The sequence below is a fragment of the Parasteatoda tepidariorum genome, chromosome 8, assembly GCF_043381705.1.
Source record: "Parasteatoda tepidariorum isolate YZ-2023 chromosome 8, CAS_Ptep_4.0, whole genome shotgun sequence".
Lineage (NCBI taxonomy): Eukaryota > Metazoa > Arthropoda > Arachnida > Araneae > Theridiidae > Parasteatoda > Parasteatoda tepidariorum.
The window spans coordinates 64,851,600-64,873,190 of NC_092211.1; the positions used below are offsets into that span (position 1 = coordinate 64,851,600).

Consider the following 21,591-nt stretch of genomic DNA (forward strand, 5'->3'; position numbering starts at 1 on the left):
CAATTAGTTGAACAAAATAAATTGTTAATGTCGGCGCTGCAGCCGAAAGACGAAACCAGAAACAAAAGTAACGTTACTGGTGTGAATTTCGAGAAATTCGATGATTCCCAAGAGACATTTGAATCTTTTTTGGAGCGGTTTGAGGCTTTTTTGGACATACAAAATGTTCCAAATGAAAAACGAGCAAAAACATTAATTTCCAGCTTATCAGCAAAATTGTATAATTTGTTAAAAAATTTGTTGGCTCCCAACAATCCAGCTGAAGCTGATTTTGAAACCTTAAAAAACACTCTTAAAGATCATCTTCACCCAAAACCATTAATTATTCCTAGCAGACATATTTTCCTTAATCGTAAACAACACGAGGGAGAAAGTATTAATGCTTATTTAGCAGAACTTCGTTCATTGGCAATGCCATGCAATTATAAACAAGAACTGCTGAACACTATGCTGNAAGGTGGAAATTTGGAACTGTCATGAGCAAAGATGGAGCTCTTCACTACACAGTTAATGTACAAGGTACATTGTATAGACGCCACGTAGACCAAATGCGACCAACAGGAGACCAGATCTTGGATAAGACTATTCACGTTCCACGAATTAGTTTCAGCAGTGAAACTCCACACATGGGCACCGCGGATAATTCTCCTGCACCCACTGATCCTGGCGGAGATATCCAAAAACACTCTGGATCTGTCAAATCAACACCAGAAACTCGCCAACCATCTCCAACTAAGAACCCGAGTTCAGCTGTTTTGCCGAGAAGTACTCCATCTTCAACTTCTCAACAAACTCCATTTCAGCCGAGGCGATCACAAAGGATTAGACGGCCCCCTAAGAGACTTGACCTTTAAATCTCCATTTTTAAAGGGGGAGGAGATGTCGTGTATTTAGCCGTTCGAGGCTATGTTTACGAACTATCACGCCTACGCAATCGAATTGGGACTTTCCCTCTAAAAGTTTCAGTTTGTTTTCCTCATCTGTTAGCGTTGCGTTAAGACGCATCTTTTGTATTCTAAATTCTAAATGTTGTAATTAAATAATAAATAGTGCTTGTTAGATATAAGAGTGTTATTTCCTAAAACCCCACGCTATGGGACAGCAGAATTTTCCCTAGATCCCTGCATCTATGACACTGCTCAGCGACAGACCGCAGGACTTTAAATTCCACAGATTTTGCAAACACGTATATCACATGTACTCAATGGGTCTTGGTGGAGTCGAAGATCCAGCCCCAAAAGAAAGCGAATCAGGGGAGACCAGACTACAGTAGACTTTGGGACAAGGGAGTTCTTGCTATAGACAAACTTTACTTTCTTTGAATAAACATATCTTCTTTTCCCTGTGATTTGTATTTTTGACCCTTAAATTATTGGAGGTAGCCGCAATCTGGAAAATATGGTCCCAGCAGCATGGGATAAAGTTCCAATAGCATGGAAAATAGTACAAAATATTAATAGCATGTGATTTCATCACAAGTGAATGAGAACTATGATTAATTGAAAATCCTATGTAAAACTACCAAATCAGAATCTCGCTGTCATGTGGAAAAAAATTGTATCCAATGAGAATGGCCCTTCAATCACATACAGTGAGAAAAGCCCTTTAGCATTTATTCTGATCACGTGTTTTTATTTGACTAATCAAAATTTTGCTGTGATTGCAGGCATTCTAATTCACAGTCACAGTTAATATTATGTTCATTTGTTTTAAAATCATGAGTTAGTAAAAATATCACTAGTACTTCAACTCCAATTCATTAAAAATTGTAAACATCTGTGGTGTTGAAAGAGTCGTCATCGTCATATGTCATATGCTAGTTATCTTGTTCCGGAAGTTAAGTTTAATCGATTTAATTATGAATATTATAGCTGTTTCAATATAGTGAACAGTTGTCAATAATAATATTCTAGACAGGAAAAAAATGTAAAACACACTTCTATGTACGTAGTTGGTGAATTCTTACTTCTTATCATAACTGATATGATTTATCAGTATTTCTTGTTACATATTTTGCAACAAAAAAGGAAATAATAATATTTTTTTATTGACTTAAAGCTACATTTATTCAATGCATCTTTTTGGTTATTTTATAAATAACACAACTGTCAAACTTATAGGTTATTTCGAGCATTACACAAACTTTAAAATCTGAAGCATACTTAGGTTAACCATAATTAAGTTAACTAATTGAAAAAGAAATAATTGTTTGCAAAAATAAAAATTTTAATTACTTTAAACTTAATCAGTTGAACAAATTATTATTTTAGGATATTCTGCTTTAATAAATTGCATCATTCTTTATCCCTCCATCTGTGATTTTAAAAGTAATTATCTTTCCAATAGTTACACAAATTATAAATGCCAAAGCAGTTTCAATTGTACCAATACTTCTACTTAAATTTTAATTTATTTAACAATTTTAAACTGACATAATTTATTAATCATACAACACAATTTATTAATCATGGAACATAACTTTTACAGTTACAGAGTATATATACAGTTTATTAACATAGATATATTAGTATTTGGATTTTGACTTTTTTTTCTTCATTTTACTTAATTTCAAAGTAACTGGTCCACAATGTTTTACCCATTATTATTTTTAATGCATTAACTATAATTATTTGATGTATTATCCATTAAAAAGGTTTAATGTTGATTATCTCATAACATAACAGAAGATGAATTGAGAAATTTTAGTATTTTGATTTGAAGTGTTTTTATTTGAGCACATATACAACAGAAATTTAAAGTAATTGGCTAATTTATTTGTTCATATTTTATTGTCTTTATTATTATTTAAAATATTCTCTATTTTATAAAATTTAATATTAATCATTCTTAATAAATGTTTAATTAATGGAGTAGAAAGTAACAAATCTGTTTCATTCATAATATTTGTAGTGAAATTATTTGTGTTTGTTATGTCAAAATTATTTATTATTAAATCTTTTATTGTTATTCTGATTAAAGTCATATCTAAATTAGATGCCACTGCGTTCTACGTAGTAATTTCTTTACTTAATATTTCTTATTGAATATTAATTTATTTATAACATATACCTATAGTATATCTATAATAAAAAAAATTAATATCTTTTTTTTATTTATTCAGCAGCATTTTAAAATTATTGGCTCTCAATATTTTCACCATTATTATTTTAAATATTCTTTATTGAAAAATTCTAATATTTTTAACTATTGAATTATTCAGCAAAAAATAACATAATCTCTATGTTTCAAAAATAGTTCATTTATTTTTAATATCCTTGTTTAACAAAGTCTTGTTAACAGTGTCTATCTTTAGAAGTTCAAAATAATTATAAGTCAATGAGAAATCAAAACTTTTATCTCTGTTATCATTCTCAATACCCACTGATTAAATTTGCTTTATCATGTTACAACGCTGCAATGTTCTTTCTTTTCTTAAATTACTACTTTTTAGTCAGGTTTAAATTGTTTTCATGCAGATATGGTTTCTACAGCAATATTTAGAAAATTATGACTTAAGACTTTCTCAGAAGTTACTCATCACTTATCAATTACTTGAGGAATTTTTCAGTTTTTCTAATGGAAAATACAGGTATGCCCTTTAAAAACATGACTGATGCATGCATGTTGCCATAACTTTCTTCCTGGTCTTATTTATTGTTCATCTTTATTTTATTTAATTTTCTTAACATTACCCAAGCTTTTGTATTGCTTTTAAATAATTATTAAGGCCTGAATTTTAGTGACATTTCCTATTTTTTTTATCTAATTTATTATTTAGGAAATTATTTAAGGTTTAGGTTTTTGTTTCTTTTTTTTCGTTTGATGGAATTATTTCACATTTTAAGAATTAATTTCTGTGTATGATATTTTCTGACATTTTAGGTTTTTTTTTTTTTTGTATTAGCTCATTTTTATTTTTAAAATTTTTCTTATAATTTTGCATTTTATGTTGCCACTATCAATATCTTTTGCAAACTTTATTTCTCTATATAATCATTTAACATTATTTATTTTTCGATTTGTTTATCATTTAACATTTATTTCAAATTTAAATAAAAAAGTGTATCGTAATAAAATAGGTATGTATTTTAATGTACTTGTATTAAATATGAATTTTAAAATTGAAGCATAATTATAAACTAATCTTTTGACGTTAAAAGGACATTTTTTTGTTGTTGCTATTTTTAGGACATTTCAGGTCATTAAAATCCAGGCTTTAACAATTATTATTGTTAAAACATAATGCTTAGTAATATAGTCTATTACTTTCCCCTTCCTGTTTTTATTATCATTTTTCAATGAGTATTTTTCCTGAGCAATTTTTTTTTTTTAAAGTTAGTAATGTTACGTTTTTTCTTGCCATTTCAAATTTCTGTTTTCACCATTTTTATTTATAGTATTGTTTTGATAAATTACGAAGCTTAGTGTAAGAATATGCTTTAATGAATTTGTGAACAACTCAACTTAAGAATAGAAAAGACCAATATATATACAGGGGTCTGTCCAGACATTTTGTGAAAGGACCGTTTTTCTAAAATTATGAAAAAATGACTCGTCATTTGCGAATATAAAATAAATGTTAAGTCACATTCTTTCAACCAGGGTCCTGCTTTTATGAATTTGTGCAAATAGGGTCCTGTTATTGCAAAAAACTTTTTCAAAGAGTTTTTAAATTGTAAATAGATACAAGAATATGCTCAACACTGTAAAACTATAATTAAAAAAAATTAAATTTTCAAAACTAAGCAACAATTGCTGGTTCTAAATTAGAGGTGCAACATACAAATATTTGGTATTTAGCCTATACTGCTGAACGCATAATATTCATTTCGGACGAATATAGGAAAAAGCGACTGCCGAAGACAAAACTTAATTCGTTTATATCCATCTTTATTTTTTCCCCTTGGGAAGGGTTTATTCGATTAACAAAACAATAACGAAGATAAACAAATTTGTGAAGAGTCCAATTAAAAGAAAAATTTTGTGAAGGGTCCGTTTTTATAAAATGATATTTTGTGAAGGGTCTGTGAACGGACCCAAATTTCTTCTAAACAGACCCCTGATATATATATATACTATTAGTATTTACTATTTGTAGTTTGAGAGTGATACTATTTGTAAGGAGAAAAATATTTTTCTATTGTGGCTGTTTTCGTATATAATTATTTTTAGTTAATTTTTTAAAGTTCCTTAAGCTTTTGTATTCCTTTTAAAATGAAGTCATTGTTATGCTTGCAGCATGATGCTTACTGTGTTAGTATTTCCTTCTCCTTTCTGTTTAAATAACCAATATTTTCTAATAAAAGCTAAGCAGTCGCTTTTAAATTATTAATTTTACATTTAGTTTTTGAATATTTTTGTTGACTCTTTAAATTTCTGTTTTATTGCATTTATTTATTTTACTACTGTAGTTTTAAATTTAGAGGCTTAGTGGAAGAAAGAGTTTAACTAAATTTGAGAAAATCAGCTTTAAAATAGTAGGAACTCCACTAAGTTGTTTATAAAACATATTTTTCTTTCAAACATATAATACATACGTACGTATGGCTGTACAATCTTTTTTGTAAGAAGGCCACGTCAGAAATTTTATTTAGCCTTGAAGTTAACTAGGGTAGTCCAGTTTGTACTGTAACAGAATTATTTCATGCTTTGTTGTTTTAAAAGTTATCTTGTTTTAAAGAAACATAGTTAGTTTTTTGTAAAAATTAAAGAGCAAAATATAGCAAATTATGAACATTTAAAAAATGCATGTATAATATTTTTGAAATGGATAAAACTAACGTTTTTGTATGTGATCATTTTGCTACACATATTCTGAAAAGTGTGACTTTGACAAAATTAATTTCCTGTTAAAAAACAATTTTGAATTACGTGTTTTAATTTTAAAAAGGTAAGAGATTTCTTTTGGCATTCAAGTTTTAAAAATTGAAATAAATTTTTTCCTATAATTACTGTGTTTTTTTTAATCATTGATATTAGTTTGAAAAAAACTTTAAAAATTTCCACGAGCTATGTTGTTTTTTTCTATTGTTTTTTGGCTAAAAAGTAAAGACCTGCATTAGCCATTCAAGGGCTACATTGATGAACAGTTTACTGTAAATGTATTTTTGAACATGAAAATGTATATTTGTTTTCAAAATAATCCCTTTACATGTTTTTCTATTAGTATTAGAATTTGAAAGTTCAATTGAATATTTGTAATTATATCGACTTATAATTCATAATCTATGGTTGAATTCCTTTTTTATGAGCCTTGATTTAATGAGATCCCAGGAATAATGAGAAAATATAAAAGAAATGATTTATTTAATGTTAAAAAACCTATCATCTTGTTTCTTAAGAGCTTAATTTGAATTTAACTAAGAGTTTTTTCATAAATTTCTTAAAAATTAATTTATTGAGCTTATTAAAAATGTTTAACTGCACTTGAAACACGCATTTTTATATTATATGCATTTTTATACTTTCTACGCAAAATTCTGTTTTCTTAAAAATAAAGGTGTTTTTCTTTAGTTAAATGCGTTCTTTTTCTTTCTAATGCTATCTCAGCTTTCAGTTGTAGCTCTTGAGCTACAACTGAATTGCCAATTCGTTATGTTATCAGTTTTATCCTTATCAGTTTGTTGAACATTATAATCAATGATGCTTTTAGCTTAATATTGTTTTTTTTTTATCTCTAGAAATTTAAACTTATTTCAGATTTCCAAAGCAGTGTATCATTATTTCATGTATTTGCAAATTATAATCATTAGTGTCAATTTTAGCACATTAACATAAAACGGAGTTTGGTTCCTTGTTAAACTTAATAACAATACTCAGGGTTGGAATAATTTAAGTCATGATTAAGATATTGATTTTAAACGCTTGATTTTTTTTAAAGAAACTCTTTGATATAAACAAATTGATTTTTTTAAAAATAAATTAGATGGAAAATAATTTTTATAAATATATTCTTATGAACTCTAATTTCATTCATAATGAAGGTTTTATACAAAGAAATGATGAAAGGGTAAATTATTATATTTCTAAGTAGATTAATAAAAATAAAACTAGAGGCAAAGTGAATAAGAGTAACATTAAACTGTTAAATTATGATTTTCCTTTATCAGTGTGTAAAATAATTTGCTAGCAATAAATATATTTCAATTATACCCATTTAGTTTTATGTTCATTTAAATGCTTTTAAAATTCATTAAATAAGTTGTTAACCAATATTGAAGAAAGTTTTGTTCTGCCTAAGGAAATTTAAAATATATATTTTCCTTGAATACATTCTGATCTAAAATAATTTACTCTTCATTTGATACCTAACTGACAAATTACCTCCCTGTCTTTAAAATGTTAGAGTGTTTAGCTTAAACAAAAAGAATCATGATTTTATTAGTTCTGGGATTAGTTTGTTGTAATTAAATAATTTTTAAAACATTTTAGTTGGAAATTTTTATTATTTTAGCTATATTATTTTTAAAAAATATTAAATGTTGTTAATATATTTTATCTCATAATTTGGCTGTCGAATATTTAAAAAAAATTAGGTATTTTGTCAACCTTGACGAAAGCAAATGCCTGTAAATAATCTCTCCTCTCACGAAGAACTTCACCCCATCTCCTCATGAGAATTTTCCCTCTACTCACACAATTATTTTCTCTCAACTTCCAAGAAACTCCTTTTCTTTTGCTCACTTGTAGACAGACCTTAATAAACTGATATTTGCTTTGTAATTGTGATTGATTATTAAAAAGCGGAAATGTTTACTAGAAATGAAGTCATCATAAAATAATTTGGATAACTGAATACGTGGTTTGAATATTTTTTTAAAATTAAATTTAAAGATCAAATTCTATTCAAATAGCAAACATTAATGGGATTACTCATCCACTTCCAATTAGCCTGTATTAAAAAAAAAAATTGTGAAATCAGCACACAGATATTCACATGTGCAAACTAGTTGAACACTCTTGTTTGCTTTTTTATTATATAGAAAGACCATTACTTCCTTATTATAGTAGAAAGACATGGCTAAAATTGATAGAATAAGACTGATAAGATTTTTAAAAAATTTAAAAAAAAGCCCCTCCCAACTTCATGCTTATTGCTTTATTCAAAAATTCTTACAAAATAATATTACTATCAAATGTTTTAAATGGGTAGTTCAGTAGCCTCTGAATCTCAATGTATTTCTCATTTTTAACATTTTCCTATAATTTTTATAAATTTAATTCTTCTAACATTCAAATTGTTAAGATACTCATCAAATTTGAGATAGTGTGGTATGCATCAAATTAGGGAGGCATCGCTTTTATGATTTCTTAATTTATCATTTCTTAGGAGACAAGCAATTATGTGTTGAAAATTTTTGTATGTATTTCAAATCGCTATTTAAAATAAGATTATATAGCATGCTGTTGATACACCATAGAAATTTTTACATCCAACTGTAAAACATGACTAAAATAATTACTTGATTTAATTATTTAAGTACAAAAGATTACTTTACAAAACTCAGTCCAATATTTCTTCAACTTTTGTGGTTTTCTTCTTTCATCCACTTTTCATGTTATGTATTGGATTCGATATTTAAACTATCATTACCTATTACTGACCAATGTATCATACTACTGACTGGCCAACAAGTTTGTTATTAATGTGATTTTCAAGCAACAAGAACCTTTATTTTCAAATTTGAGTAATTTATTTGGATGTACTGAAAATCTTTTTTATTAAAGCAAAATCAATTTAAATGTTTCTTAACTCTAAAACCCTATTACAAACATATTGTAGATTGATTATGTTATATATATACAGTACAGANACACACTGTGCTACGTGATTTACGCAATCTTTGAGACTTCACCTTTCTTATAATTTTGATTCACATATAGTATATCTAGATTCGTATAAATGCGATTTAAAAATTACACTTAGTGAAAATTAGGTATATTCACTAAATTTAAAAATTCATGCTAATGTAATATGCATTATACATTCATTCAGTTTCATTAATTGTAATTCACTTCATTAAATTTTTCATGACGTTTCTCTGATGCTAGTTTTAAATGTTGGCTAGTATCCTATGTCAATTGGAGTTTTTTTTTTTTTGTTAATTGGAATTTTTTAAAATGATTTGAAACAGCTATCTAACTATCAACCGTTTGTATTATTAGCTGATAAATTTAATAAATATATTTTTTTTTTTTGTCAAATAAGCATTATGATTTAAAAATATACAATTTCTAGGCAGGTTAAAATCTGGTTGACATGTACTTTAGCATATAACAATGCCGAATAGGTCCTTGAAAAATTTGATTTTAGGTCCTTGAAAGTCCTTGAATTTTTTATTAAAAATTGAGTGGGAACCCTGATAGTAACCTTAATTAAAAATATTTTCATTATGATGATAATTCATAGTTATAAACATAGATAACAGATTGCTGATAGACCTTGTGAGATTGTACAATACTGTAGGTTATATTTTACAGTAGAAGTTTTTTTTTTTTAACCGGTTTTAAAAATATTATAATTTACCTTTTTTTTTTACTAGAAAATTGTTATGAGTTTTAAAAAAAAAAGTATGAAATACTCAAATTATGTTAATGATTGTAGCTCGATATTCACAAATTTCTAGTCTTTCAAAAAAGTAACTTTAAAAAAAAAACTAATTTATATCCAAACCTTAGAATTTCATAATTTTATAAATTTTCATAAGAATTAAAAAATTTCTGATTGAGGATAATGTTGAAAATCCTATTTATCTATTTTCTCTTGTAAAGGAAAGAAGGTTTAAAATTGTTTAGAACAATTCTAAATTTTATTTTTCTGTATATATATATGCTATTGATAATAATAAGTTATAATTACTTGTCTAATAGATTTCATGTGCCCTTTTATTATTATTAAATATCTGCTACATTCTCTTTTGTTTCAGACATGCCAATTACCGTAAAAATTAATGACTGCTTGCCAGACATAGCTTTATGTCCCTTGAATACATCAAGTGCTTCAGACAGCACACTTGAAGGAGAACCCCTAATAAATAAAATGGATTCTGAACCATGTTGCAGTGTGAATATTTTTCCTGAAGATCTTGAATTTACAGCCGTGATTCGAGAAGCAGAACATGCCATTATTCATGGGGTTATACCTGAGCGTATATACCAAGGTTCCAGTGGTAGTTATTTTGTAAAGAATGTAAGCAGTGTAAAAATTGGAGTATTTAAACCTAAAGATGAAGAACCTTATGGAAGATTAAATCCTAAATGGACCAAATGGATGCATAAAATCTGTTGTCCTTGCTGCTTTGGTCGAAGTTGTTTAGTACCCAATCAAGGTTATCTATCTGAAGCTGGAGCTTCCTTGGTAGATCAAAAGCTTCAGCTGAATATTGTTCCAAAAACGAAAGTTGTCCGGCTAGTTAGCGAATCTTTCAATTATTCTGCCATCGACAAAGCTAAATCGAGAACAAAGCGCAACATAGTTGAAAAGTTCCCGCGATATCGTTGCCACTTTAATCGCATTGGCTTGCCTCCTAAAATAGGATCTTTTCAATTGTTTGTAGAAGGTTATCAAAATGCTGATTATTGGTTGCGAATTTTTGATTCTGAGGCCCTGCCAGAAGATTCGCAAAAGAAATTCCATTTACAGTTTGAAAGATTAGTTGTCTTAGATTACATCATTCGAAACACTGATAGAGGAAATGATAATTGGCTTGTAAAATATGTCAAGGTTAATGAAGCAGGAGATGGTAGTGGCAAAATTCTAAAGCCTGAAATCAAAATAGCTGCCATAGATAATGGTTTGGCTTTTCCATTTAAACATCCAGACTCTTGGAGGGCTTATCCATTCCATTGGGCTTGGTTACCTATGGCAAGAATTCCTTTTTCATCTGAAACGAGAGATCTAATTTTACCCCAGTTATCTGATATGAATTTTGTTCAAGAGTTGTGTGATGACCTTTATGAATTGTTTAGTATAGACAGAGGATTCGACAGAAATATATTTGAAAAGCAAATGTCTGTAATGAGAGGTCAGATTTTGAATTTGACTCAAGCTTTAAAGGATGCAAAATCTCCCCTTCAGTTAGTCCAAATGCCAGCAGTGCTGATTCAAAAAAGTCAAGGTAGGGATAAAGGTAGAGCTAGAAGCTCAAGTGAAAATTTTACTCAGACTTTTCAAAGTAAATCTCCATTTTTTTCCTGGTGTTGAAAAATTTGCTATTAGACCATAATAAAATTATAAAGTCTATAACCCAATTTTCTGCTAACATTTCAACACTCTCAATATGAAAAAATGTGACCTGAATGAAAATTGTGTCATTGATTTGTTTTCCTGAGAAAGTTAAGATTGTGTCTAGACTTGTCCATGTACAGAATTCCTGTTTTGTTTTGCGCTTCTGTTTTATGTTACACTGTTCCATAAACTTGATATAACATTCCATTCATTATGTGCTATACACTGAATACATTTACTACAGCCTGATGAAATAAACTTTTCAATCATGGTTTGTAAATAGTAAACCTGTTTTGAACTTTTTCAATTTATTGAATCATGTGATACAATGGGAATTTTATGCACTTTCCTACCAAAGCTGTTATTGGTAAACTATGCAAATTCATAGATTGTTTTAAGATTGTTTTGTTAAAGTGGTTTGCGGTAGTTTTTCTTTGAAAATAAATTAAATATTATTATTATTATTTAGAATTTATTTTACATAGTAAATCTTAATAAAAGTATGAATGCTTCCTAAAGCATTTTCACTATTTATTACATAACATGTGCTGAAGCTGTTATTCCAATAAAAATATTTCAAGTTAATATTGTTTTTTATGCTTATTAATCAGAGTAATTTGGAAAGTATCTTCTGTTGTGAAGTACTTCTGTTAGTACTGGCCATAGCTCCATTGTTTTTTTCTTCCAATTTTAGAGCACAGCTATCAGATATTGATATCTATTAGGTGTAAATAAAAAAAAATTTATACACATAAGGTTTTTTTTAATGTGTTTTATTTTCTAGTGTATTTATTCAAAGAGAAATGCAGATAACTTTCCAAATTGCTCTCATGTTTACAAAAGACTATTAAGTAAATAAATATGTTAAAAGCAAATAAGTATGACATTTTTGTAACTCACACGTAATAGTAGTATGCAATATTTGTTTAACCACGTCTTGATCGAAATTCATTAAAATGTTTAGTGAATTGGAATAAATATTAAGCCTAACAAGAAATTGGTCTGGAAAGAAATTATATTTTTTCTTAACCAAGGCTGTAGGGAAAATAGCATATTATGAGTTCTGGAATTTTAAACTTAAAAACACAGATTCCCTCTATGTGTGAACACATATACATTACAACTTGTTTATTTTTTAATATAAAAGAAATAATAAATGCTACAGAAAAAAAAATTTATGGTATAGCAGATTATCTATATTAATTCGCATTTATTGTGAAATGGAAAAACTGGCATTAGTAATTTTTAAAAAACAATATAGCTGTGCTATATCTTTTTTGACTGAGGACTGTAACTCCAATTTGATAAACCACAGAGCTGTCTCTAACTTGAACTGGAGGAAGAGCATTACTGTTAGGATTGCTTATTTTAACTTTTCAGGATAGATTTATTTGTATAGGTTCTAAAAGAGGCACTTTCCAGGAACAATCATATTTCTTCAAGGGCTATGTCGAAACTTGTTTTTAATTTTTATATCTAAATTCTTGGTTATTTATTTTCATTCACTTTGCCTCAGCCTTTTCAAAACTATCCAAATATTTCTCAAAATCAAATTCATCATTGGAAGACGTTGATGGATACTCAGTTGCAATGTCTGCAGTCTTTCTGAGAATACTTTCATTCTTAGTATAAATTCATATATGGCTTTGTTTGCTTTTTTAAATTTGTTCGCCATCAAACAAAATTAAATGCATTGAAACTACATATATTGAATCCAGCAAGATCTCATTGTCTAGCAAACTAGTTTCCTTTTTCTCATTTATTAATATGTCAATAAAATAGAAAATAACTAAATATTTATTAATCTATATTGTTGATTAATAAAAATAACTCAGTTTGTCATTATTTATTATTTTTTTAAATTGGTTTTATTTCATTCTTAATTCGAACTGGCAAAAAAAACTGGAGTTGGAGTAGGCTTGTTTGTAGCGACATAATGGCTCCGACTCAATTTACCCAAAAATCTACAGACTCAGACTCCACATCCCTGTTTAAAACTTTTTGTTAGGTTCAAGTTGTTGTTTTTTCTTTTTCCTTTCCTTTTTTTGGAAAAAACTTTTTTAATTTTCAGTCAAAACTAGTCTAATCAATTTTCACTTGGCATTTTCCTCTGAAAGTTAAGTTCATCCACACTCCAATGTTGATTGCATTACATTATGTAGCTCTATAACCAATCTTTTAGCTATTGATACTCCACAGATTTCAGCTTAATAAATGTAGAGATCTTATCCTATGGTGGGAACAGAAAAATTTAAGTTCATACATAAGAGGAAATCCCTTACCGGTAGTTTGAAGTTAAAAGGGTTACGAGAAATATGAAAAGATAAGAGACAGCAGTCTCAGCTAAAATATATATTAAAAAATAAGAGTTTAACAACCTTAGTACTAGTTCAACCAGATTTTTTACGCACTAATAGTTTTGGATCTGCAGGTAAGCTGGACATATTCGTTGTACTCTTTTCCTTAAAATTTGTTAGAGGGCATGAGTCTTTTAATAGAGAAAGTCTTCATTTCAATGCAGTTCTTTGCTTCAACAAGACTAAACCTTAATGTTTATGAAAAACGGAATGGGGCATTAAGTGGCGTCTTCAAATTAGTTTTGTTTCATTTCACATCTATGTCACACTAGTAATGAAATTTGTGTTGATGAGCAGAGGACAAAATCTCGATCAGTCTGTACATTATGTCTTTAAATAATTAATGGTTTCGTTAGGCAATCCGAAATAAACTAAATTTCTGCGTTTAACGCCGGCGTTTTTATTTTCAGTTTGATTAGCTGCTCGCATATGCATATAAGATTTGAATCTGCCAAAAGAATTTTTAAGCATGAAAACATTTTAACTAACCCTGGGTAAGAAGCTTAGCTTTTGAACTTCCAGGAGGCATACTCTTTTTCTATTATCGTTAAAGCATCCGACTGGTGAACTGCATTTCTATTGTTCGAACTCTTCTCTACACTGTCAGCACATTTTTTCTTTCACTTCGTTCTACGTTTCTTTAACATTGAAAAAACAAATAGACTTTATTAACCAACATTAAGACTATGACAGTGCTCAAATGGCGATTTCACTTCCTTGGCCGCATTACGCTTTTATATTTCTTATTAAACAAAGTTTTTTCACACTGAGCAAGTGTACAATGGATCTCTTAATTTTTTTTGGGGTCTGGTGTATACATTCTTTTCCACAGTTGTTCAACTTAGGCATCTAAAAGATACTTAAATTGAGTCCTTACATATGAAAGCTAGGTTAAGCCGCCCTATTGCAGTCCTAAAAAGTCATTATTTGACCCCAATCAACACTAACGAACATTTCTCTGCAAAAATAAATAATGCCTTTTAATATGAAAATTCTACATGAGCATTTCACGGCTGCTCAACATGATTTTTTTTGAAGACGAAATTAAAAATCTGGTCAATACAAAGTATTTACCTTGATAAATCTGATGCAGTGCATTGCATTCACGTGGATTTATGCATTACATTAGAGTCCATAGGGAATCGATCCAGAGATACAATACTGGTAGGCGAAGGCACTGAACTCAACTCATACAGCTCCATTGAACTGCAACAGGACTAGTATGCTCACTGTGTGCGGGATATTCTTAACGCGAATCGGGCCATTCTAACTGGATACAATTTTTCGCCTACAAAAAAATTTGTATCGGTGATCGAAATGGGTTACTGATGTAGCTGAGCAACTCTTTTACTATGGCAACACTGCACATGCTTTCACCTCCCATTAGAGTGTGGACAGTCATGGGGGAAAGAAGTATGTTAGTTTCTGTCTTGATTATCAAATAGATTAAAAAAGTTAAGACAGGAATCTATATCGGACTATAAAAAAAAAACATTAAGCATTTTTCTTAAAGAAAGCATCACGGAATTTTTATTGAAGAGAAAAATATCGTAGTATATTCCCATACAACTGAGGGAAGGTTGAGACATGGAAACGACCTTTTCCCAAAAAGCGTATCCGAGCACTGATATTGTGAACTAGAGTTTTATTGGCTTGTTTTCAACAGTAAATACTTTCCACCAATCAAGTATTCATTCATGCCCTCGAATTCTTGCAAAAGCGAGAATGGATCCTACTTTTTTCTACATCCGAGTGAGAATGATCCTTAAGTAATGCATTTTTTAATACTTTTTGATGGCAATACAATTTTCCTCGTGTACAGTTTTTTGTTTCCAAACATTACAGTAGTTTGAAAAAAAAATTTTTTTTTTCTTGTTAAGGAAAATAACAAAAAATATATCATATTTTTTAGATCTTCGGTGTTGTAGTAAATTTTTATAGTTTTTAAAATTTTATTCATTCTTAATAATATTTTTATTTTTCTGAAATTTACCTAGGAAGACATCGCTCCATCCACTCCTTGCTTTTGAATACAGTAACTTCAAACTAGAAGAACCACTCTTGTAATAATCTTATATTTTTAGAATTATTTTCATTTGCCAGTAAAATAAAAATAAAAATGTAATGTGGAAAAGTTAATCTTTCTTGCTGATTAAGAAAGTTCTAACGAGTTTGCCCGGTTCAAAAATTTGAATTGAAATAAAATAAGTTATTAAGCAGTTACTCAAATAAATAAGTGCACAATCAAATGTTAGAGCTCCGTTATATCCTACAATTTCCGAATTTCAAAAGACCATCAAGTCACAACACAGGTATCAACCTTTATGCTTCTAGCAAGCAAATTTTTAGTTCTGTGAAGTTTTTTTTTAGTAACCACCACTGGGCAAACCACTTCATATTTCTTTTCCAGTACCAAAATTCTTTGGAGCATTGCCGATTGAAATCGGTGAAAACAGGCATTGATACGGAAATAACTCCAATCTTTTCTCTGCAGTTATGTTACATCAGGAATAGGCATCCTTGTAATCGATGCGAAAAATAATTTTTTATACCTGTAAAGAGGTTAGATTAAATATTTTAAACTAAATATTGTATGTTACATGTAGATTTAGAAAAAATTAAAAACTTTCTGCGAACACAAAATTTTAATTAAAAAACTTTCCGAAAACAATTGATTGACTATTGTTACTAGTTTCTGCACTTTCATCTGTTTATCTTTTTTCTTAAAAACAAAATTTGTTTGAAAATCTTTTTTTTTTAAACTGTTTTTATGTTTTATCAGCTCTTATACATCCATGTATATTTCTTTAAATTTAGCAGTTTTTTGATGTCATAAAACTAGTCATTGACTTACCTTGTTTTTCCTTATACTTTGCTTATTTTGTGTATTTAAATACCTCAGAAACATTTCAATGCAAACATTTAGTGAATATTTATATAAAAATCACTGGTGTCTGTTCAAGTTTCAATGTCTGAAAGTCAAATATACTTTTGACTGTTTTTTTAATCATTTGTAAAGCTGTAAAAGTTTTTGTGATAATGACAAATTTTTTACAAACAGATTTTTTTACATGTATAATATACATGCCTGGTTACATGTGACTAAAATTATGTATTCAAATAAATAAAAGAAATATGCTCTATAAAGAAAATGCTCTATGTTTTTCCTTAAATCAACACTTACACTAAAATAAATGTTAAAAAAAATCATTTATATTGTCCACCTCCGTTAGACAAAAAAAATAAAAATAAAGTCAGTAGTCTTCTTCTGCAGTTTACTAAAAACTTAATTTGTCTGGTCTATTTTAAAATGTACCCCATAAAGCATATTAAATGAATAAGGGCAGAAAACTGAAATGATAAGATATTACTTGATAATAAAAAAAAATTTCATTTGCTTCAAAAATATACAGATTGAAAATAATGGTCAACATATTTTGAGCATTCAAAGATAGCTCTCCATTTTCAAGACTTACCAGATCTGATTATCGATGTCATGCCTGTCACGTCAAGTCTTGAAAGTGAGCAACTGTTTTTTAGTGCTCAAAGCTTGGTGGCCAAGGCTCAAAGCATGTAGACTTATTTCCAATTTGTATATTTTTGAAGCAAATGAAGTATTTTAATTAAGTAATACCACAAATTATAATTTCTCATTTTCTATTTATTTATTACTGCGCTGTCTGTTTTTTTCTTTGTACCAGTCTATTACAAAGTGGGAATTTTCTGCTCAGGATTATTAAATTATTCAGTTTTCCTGATCACACCCATAAGAAAAAGCTGTTTACTCTCCTATTAAGATTATGTGAATTAAATTTGTAAAATCTCTTATTTATTTTCATTAAAATTCTCCTTGTTTAATTTTTGAGATTAGTTATTGATAATCCTTAACATTTCCCATGCATATTAGTAAATTGATACAAAAATGATTTTGTGACTTGTTAATTTTATTTCCTGTTTTTAAAAATTACATGTATTATGTATTTTCTAAATTTTCTTTTCATAATTTTTATGTTATATTCTATAGAATATTTAAATTATGGCAGAGCGTGTGCACTTACGTCTTGAGCAAACTCTCCCTGAGCTTGAAGAAATGGGAAGAGTTGGACTGTTTTCACCTGAAGAAATTCGGTAAATAATTTGTTCCTAAATTTTCTGTAATACAATAATAATATTTTCTATAATAGTACAATATTGTTATCAACAAAAAGATATTTAAACGTCTTTAGATCAACATACATTAAAAAAAGGTACAAAACTATTATTGTATATATCAGTATATGAGGCAACCTCATATTTTTGATTACAGGATAGCAAATTTATAGTACGTTGGATTAGTGATGTAACGAATAATGATGGGGCCGAATACTTACTTTTTAAGAATTTCTCTTTTGATTGTAATTAAAGTAATTTTCAAATTTAAAATTAAAAATGAAATAAATATTAACAAAATTGCTTTTTTAATCTTTGTATATTTAAAAAAATTTCAACAATTAGATTTATTTTTTGTAATAATTTAAATATCTTGATGCCAATAACAAGGCAATATGGCTTTTATAAACCTAAATAATTAATAATAGCATATTTTAGTTATAGTTATACTTTTAATTTATATGCTATTTTATTTAATATGGGGATAAGAACTCATTACTTACTACTGTTAAATGTATTCTTAACTTTCTTTTTTGTCAGAAAAATTATTAAAACTCAGAAAATTAAGAACTTTTTAAAAAGTTTCACTTTTGAAATTTTAATTTTGTAATTAAATAATTCTCAAATTTTAAATTAAAAATGAAATAAATATTAACAAATTTTCTTTTTTAAACTTTCTATATTTCAAAAAAAATTTAACAACTTGATGTATTTTTTGTAATATTTTAAATATCTTGATGCCAACTATAAGGCTTTCACAAATCTAAATAAATAATAATAGCAGCATAATTAATAATAGCATATACTTCATTATTCGGCCGAATAACTTCAGTATTCGGCTAGGCCGAATATTCGGCAAGAAGGCCGAATACCGAATAGTGGCCGAATATTCGTTAATCCCTACGTTGGATGTATAAGTCAACTGCTGAGTTCAGTGTTGCGTTTTAGCAGAGTCTGTCTGATTGTCATGTCTCAGTATCAAATTCTTTCCAAGTTGCAGAATTTCTGAAACCTGGCCAATTTATTTATCATATTAGTTTCATAGTGTAAATATATACTTAAAGAAGTTTAGCATTTGAAATGAATAATTCCAAAAAACTGAAAGGGAAATGCTATAAAATTTTTAAGTGCTCGAAAGCATACCAACTTTCAACCTTAATAATTTTTTAAGCTTATGTACGCTAATTAATATAACATTACTGTATGTTTATTTCATTATAATAATCATTTTCTACATTTATTTTATTATTGATTAATTTTTTATTGCAGAAAAATAAAGAAAAAACGGGAAGCTTTTGAATACAAGCTTCGTCGTAATCTTAAAAGAAAAGAAGACTTCTTAAAATATATTGAAGTGAGTTTCTATTAATGTATTTAAATAATATTTCTCTTTCCATAAAATTTATTTTTATTTAATCCATTCATGCATTTAACTATGATGATAATCGTTAACATTTGTCAAAAGATCTATGCTAAAATTCTGTCTTACATCTATCCTGTAAAGAGGTTAGATTAAATATTTTAAACTNTTATTTAATTAATGCTTATTAATTACAAATCTTCTAATTGCTTACAATATTTAAGATAATTTTTCTGACAAGTCATTTACGATAAGACTGTTTGAAGAACTTTATGATAACCTGGTCCTTTGGCTGCAACTTTGCTGTTGTGTTTGGCGGGAGAAACTGCAAGTTTACTGCTTTCAAATTAGGTTGATCACTATGCGCTATGCATTTATCCATAAAGAGTATCAGTTTTCTTTTTTTAGCAAAGAATTCCCGATCCACTTTTCTTACATAGTCTTCAAATAAAACTGATGTCATCCAAAACTTTTTGTTATACTTGTAATCCAAAGGATACGTTTTTACATTCTTGAAGCATCGGGAATTTCGGTATTTTCCGATAAGAAGTAAGGGCAATTTCTCTGTCCCAGACGCATTTCCTCCAACTAGGACAGTCAAACGTTCCTTGCTCATTTTACCCCCTGAGCAGTTTTCATCCTTAAACATCATAGTCTTATTTGGAAGACATTTAAAAAATAAACCCATTTCATCAATATTGAAAACATCATTTTAACTGTATCCTTGAAGTAAATTTGGTAACATTTCATTTAACCACTGTTCCCATACTTCAAGAGGGACAGCTTTAGCTTCTCCATGAAGACTGCGAAAGACATTGTGTGTGTGTGTGCTGCAAAGGAAGGGGCAAGATATCAGCTCCTAGGTTTTTTTTGTTTTTTGTTTTTGTTTTAAAAGATCCAAAACAAAATCCGAGTTAAAGGAAGTAAAATTCGAGTAATCGAGAATAATTAACATGAAATTGAATATAAAAGGGTCGGGACCTCATAAAAAAATCGAGTTATAGTAATATTCGAGTTATCGTACTTCGAGTTATAGCGAATTGACTGTAAAACTCCCTGGTAACTTTTGTTATATGTTAATTTGATGGTCAAATAATAAGATGCCTTAATGTCTCAAAGAGCTAATCTTATATCAAAAGTTTGAGTCCTTTAATGCTAATTTGACTTTTTGTATTTTATTGTTTTTTTTTTAAAATTTATTTAAATATTTTAGAAATTAAAGATATGTTCATGTTATTATAAAACTCATTTTCTAGTTAATTATAATTTTTTAAAATTTTGATTGTGATTTTATTAATGATTTGATCTTATTACTGGATTTTAATTATGATTTTTGATTCATTTATTTATTTTTTAATTTTGATTTTTATGTTTAAAAAACGTTCATATTGCAAAGTAAAGAATTTTTTACATGGTTTTAAACTATGTCAGTAATATTTGACAAAACTATGTCAGTAAACTATGTCAGTAATAATTGACAAAAACTAAAATTTGAACAAAATCGGTCAAATGATTCTTAAGGAATATTTTTAAGTGCGACTTTTTTAAAATTTAGTTACTTTAGTTTAGTTAGCATTTGGTCGATTTCGTTAATGTTTTGTCATTTAAAAATACATATTTTAAAATGTGGTAAAAATTTGTATTATATATTGTTCAGATTTTTTTGAACCATTGCTAAATTTACTAATTAATAATCTAAATCTGCGAATAAACTAGTTAAACTATTGTTTGCAAAATTCTTTTGATTTGGAAAAATGAATATATTTTTAAATTTTTGACTGCTCTACTAATTAAACTATTAGAGCCATATTTTCTAGATTGTGATTTATTTATTTTTCCCTTATTTGTATGAAGGTCTAAAATCTGACTCTATCAGTAATATCTATGTTTATTTTGAGAAAGTATGTTATTTGTGTCTGATATTATTCATTAAAATTTGTCTTATAATTAATTAGTGCATTTCAAGTTAATTGAGATTGTATGTTTGTAAGTAATAATTTGATCATTACATCAAAAGGTGTAAAGGTTTTCTGTTTTTTTTTTTTTTAAATTATTTTATGTATATTTATTTTACATACTGTGCATATTAATGGTAGAACGTTCAGTACCAAAAAAGATGAATTTGCAAGTTAATTTTATTATTTAACATAAGGTTCTTAAATTATTTTCGCGGACTTTATTTGCTCTAATTTATAAATTAGGTTTATCATTTTTAATTAAAGTCTATTTAATTAGTTTGTTTTTAATTTACTTATTTATCAATTTTTTCAGTATGAAATGAATCTCCTGAGTCTTATATCCAAGAGAAGGGATGTAAGTTGTAAAATCCACCATTCTTTTTTTTTCTTTTTATCATTTGAAACTTTTGTACAGTTTGTAATATAATTTTAAAATATTATATATTTATGTAAATAAGAGTAAATTTTGAAGTGTGGTACTGATTTTTTTGTTTTTTTTTTGTTGAAAATTGAAAGTGATAAAAAATTCTTTTTATTTTT

At 27.9% G+C, this 21,591-nt stretch overlaps 2 protein-coding genes across 7 annotated transcripts in view; both read left to right on the forward strand.

The window, feature by feature from the left end:
• Positions 1 to 1,693: 1,693 nt before the first annotated feature.
• On the forward strand, positions 1,694 to 11,812 carry LOC107438358 (phosphatidylinositol 4-kinase II alpha). Of its 3 annotated transcripts, XM_043043689.2 has the most exons (3): positions 1,694 to 1,943; positions 3,477 to 3,589; positions 9,927 to 11,812. In XM_043043689.2, exons 2-3 carry the CDS (start codon positions 3,577 to 3,579, stop codon positions 11,201 to 11,203), a joined length of 1,290 nt encoding a protein of 429 aa, XP_042899623.1. In that variant the 5' UTR covers positions 1,694 to 1,943; positions 3,477 to 3,576; the 3' UTR covers positions 11,204 to 11,812. The 3 variants fall into 3 exon arrangements, with proteins under 3 accessions (XP_042899623.1, XP_042899631.1, XP_071040248.1); XM_043043697.2 differs by lacking the exon at positions 3,477 to 3,589 and having other exon boundaries at positions 1,704 to 1,943; XM_071184147.1 differs by lacking the exon at positions 1,694 to 1,943 and having other exon boundaries at positions 3,419 to 3,589.
• A 3,560-nt stretch (positions 11,813 to 15,372) lies between these two features.
• LOC107438509 (U3 small nucleolar RNA-associated protein 6 homolog) overlaps positions 15,373 to 21,591 on the forward strand; it is a 32,872-nt gene continuing 26,653 nt past the window's right edge. Inside the window, exons 1-4 of one of the 4 annotated variants that reach the window (XM_043043672.2) lie at positions 15,373 to 15,896; positions 17,609 to 17,712; positions 19,003 to 19,087; positions 21,365 to 21,406. In XM_043043672.2, the coding sequence (XP_042899606.1) occupies positions 17,621 to 17,712; positions 19,003 to 19,087; positions 21,365 to 21,406 (219 nt within the window). In that variant the 5' untranslated portion in view covers positions 15,373 to 15,896; positions 17,609 to 17,620. The remainder of the gene's footprint in view (positions 15,897 to 17,608; positions 17,713 to 19,002; positions 19,088 to 21,364; positions 21,407 to 21,591) is intronic. The other 3 variants (XM_043043670.2, XM_043043681.2, XM_071184146.1) reach the window with 3 other exon arrangements.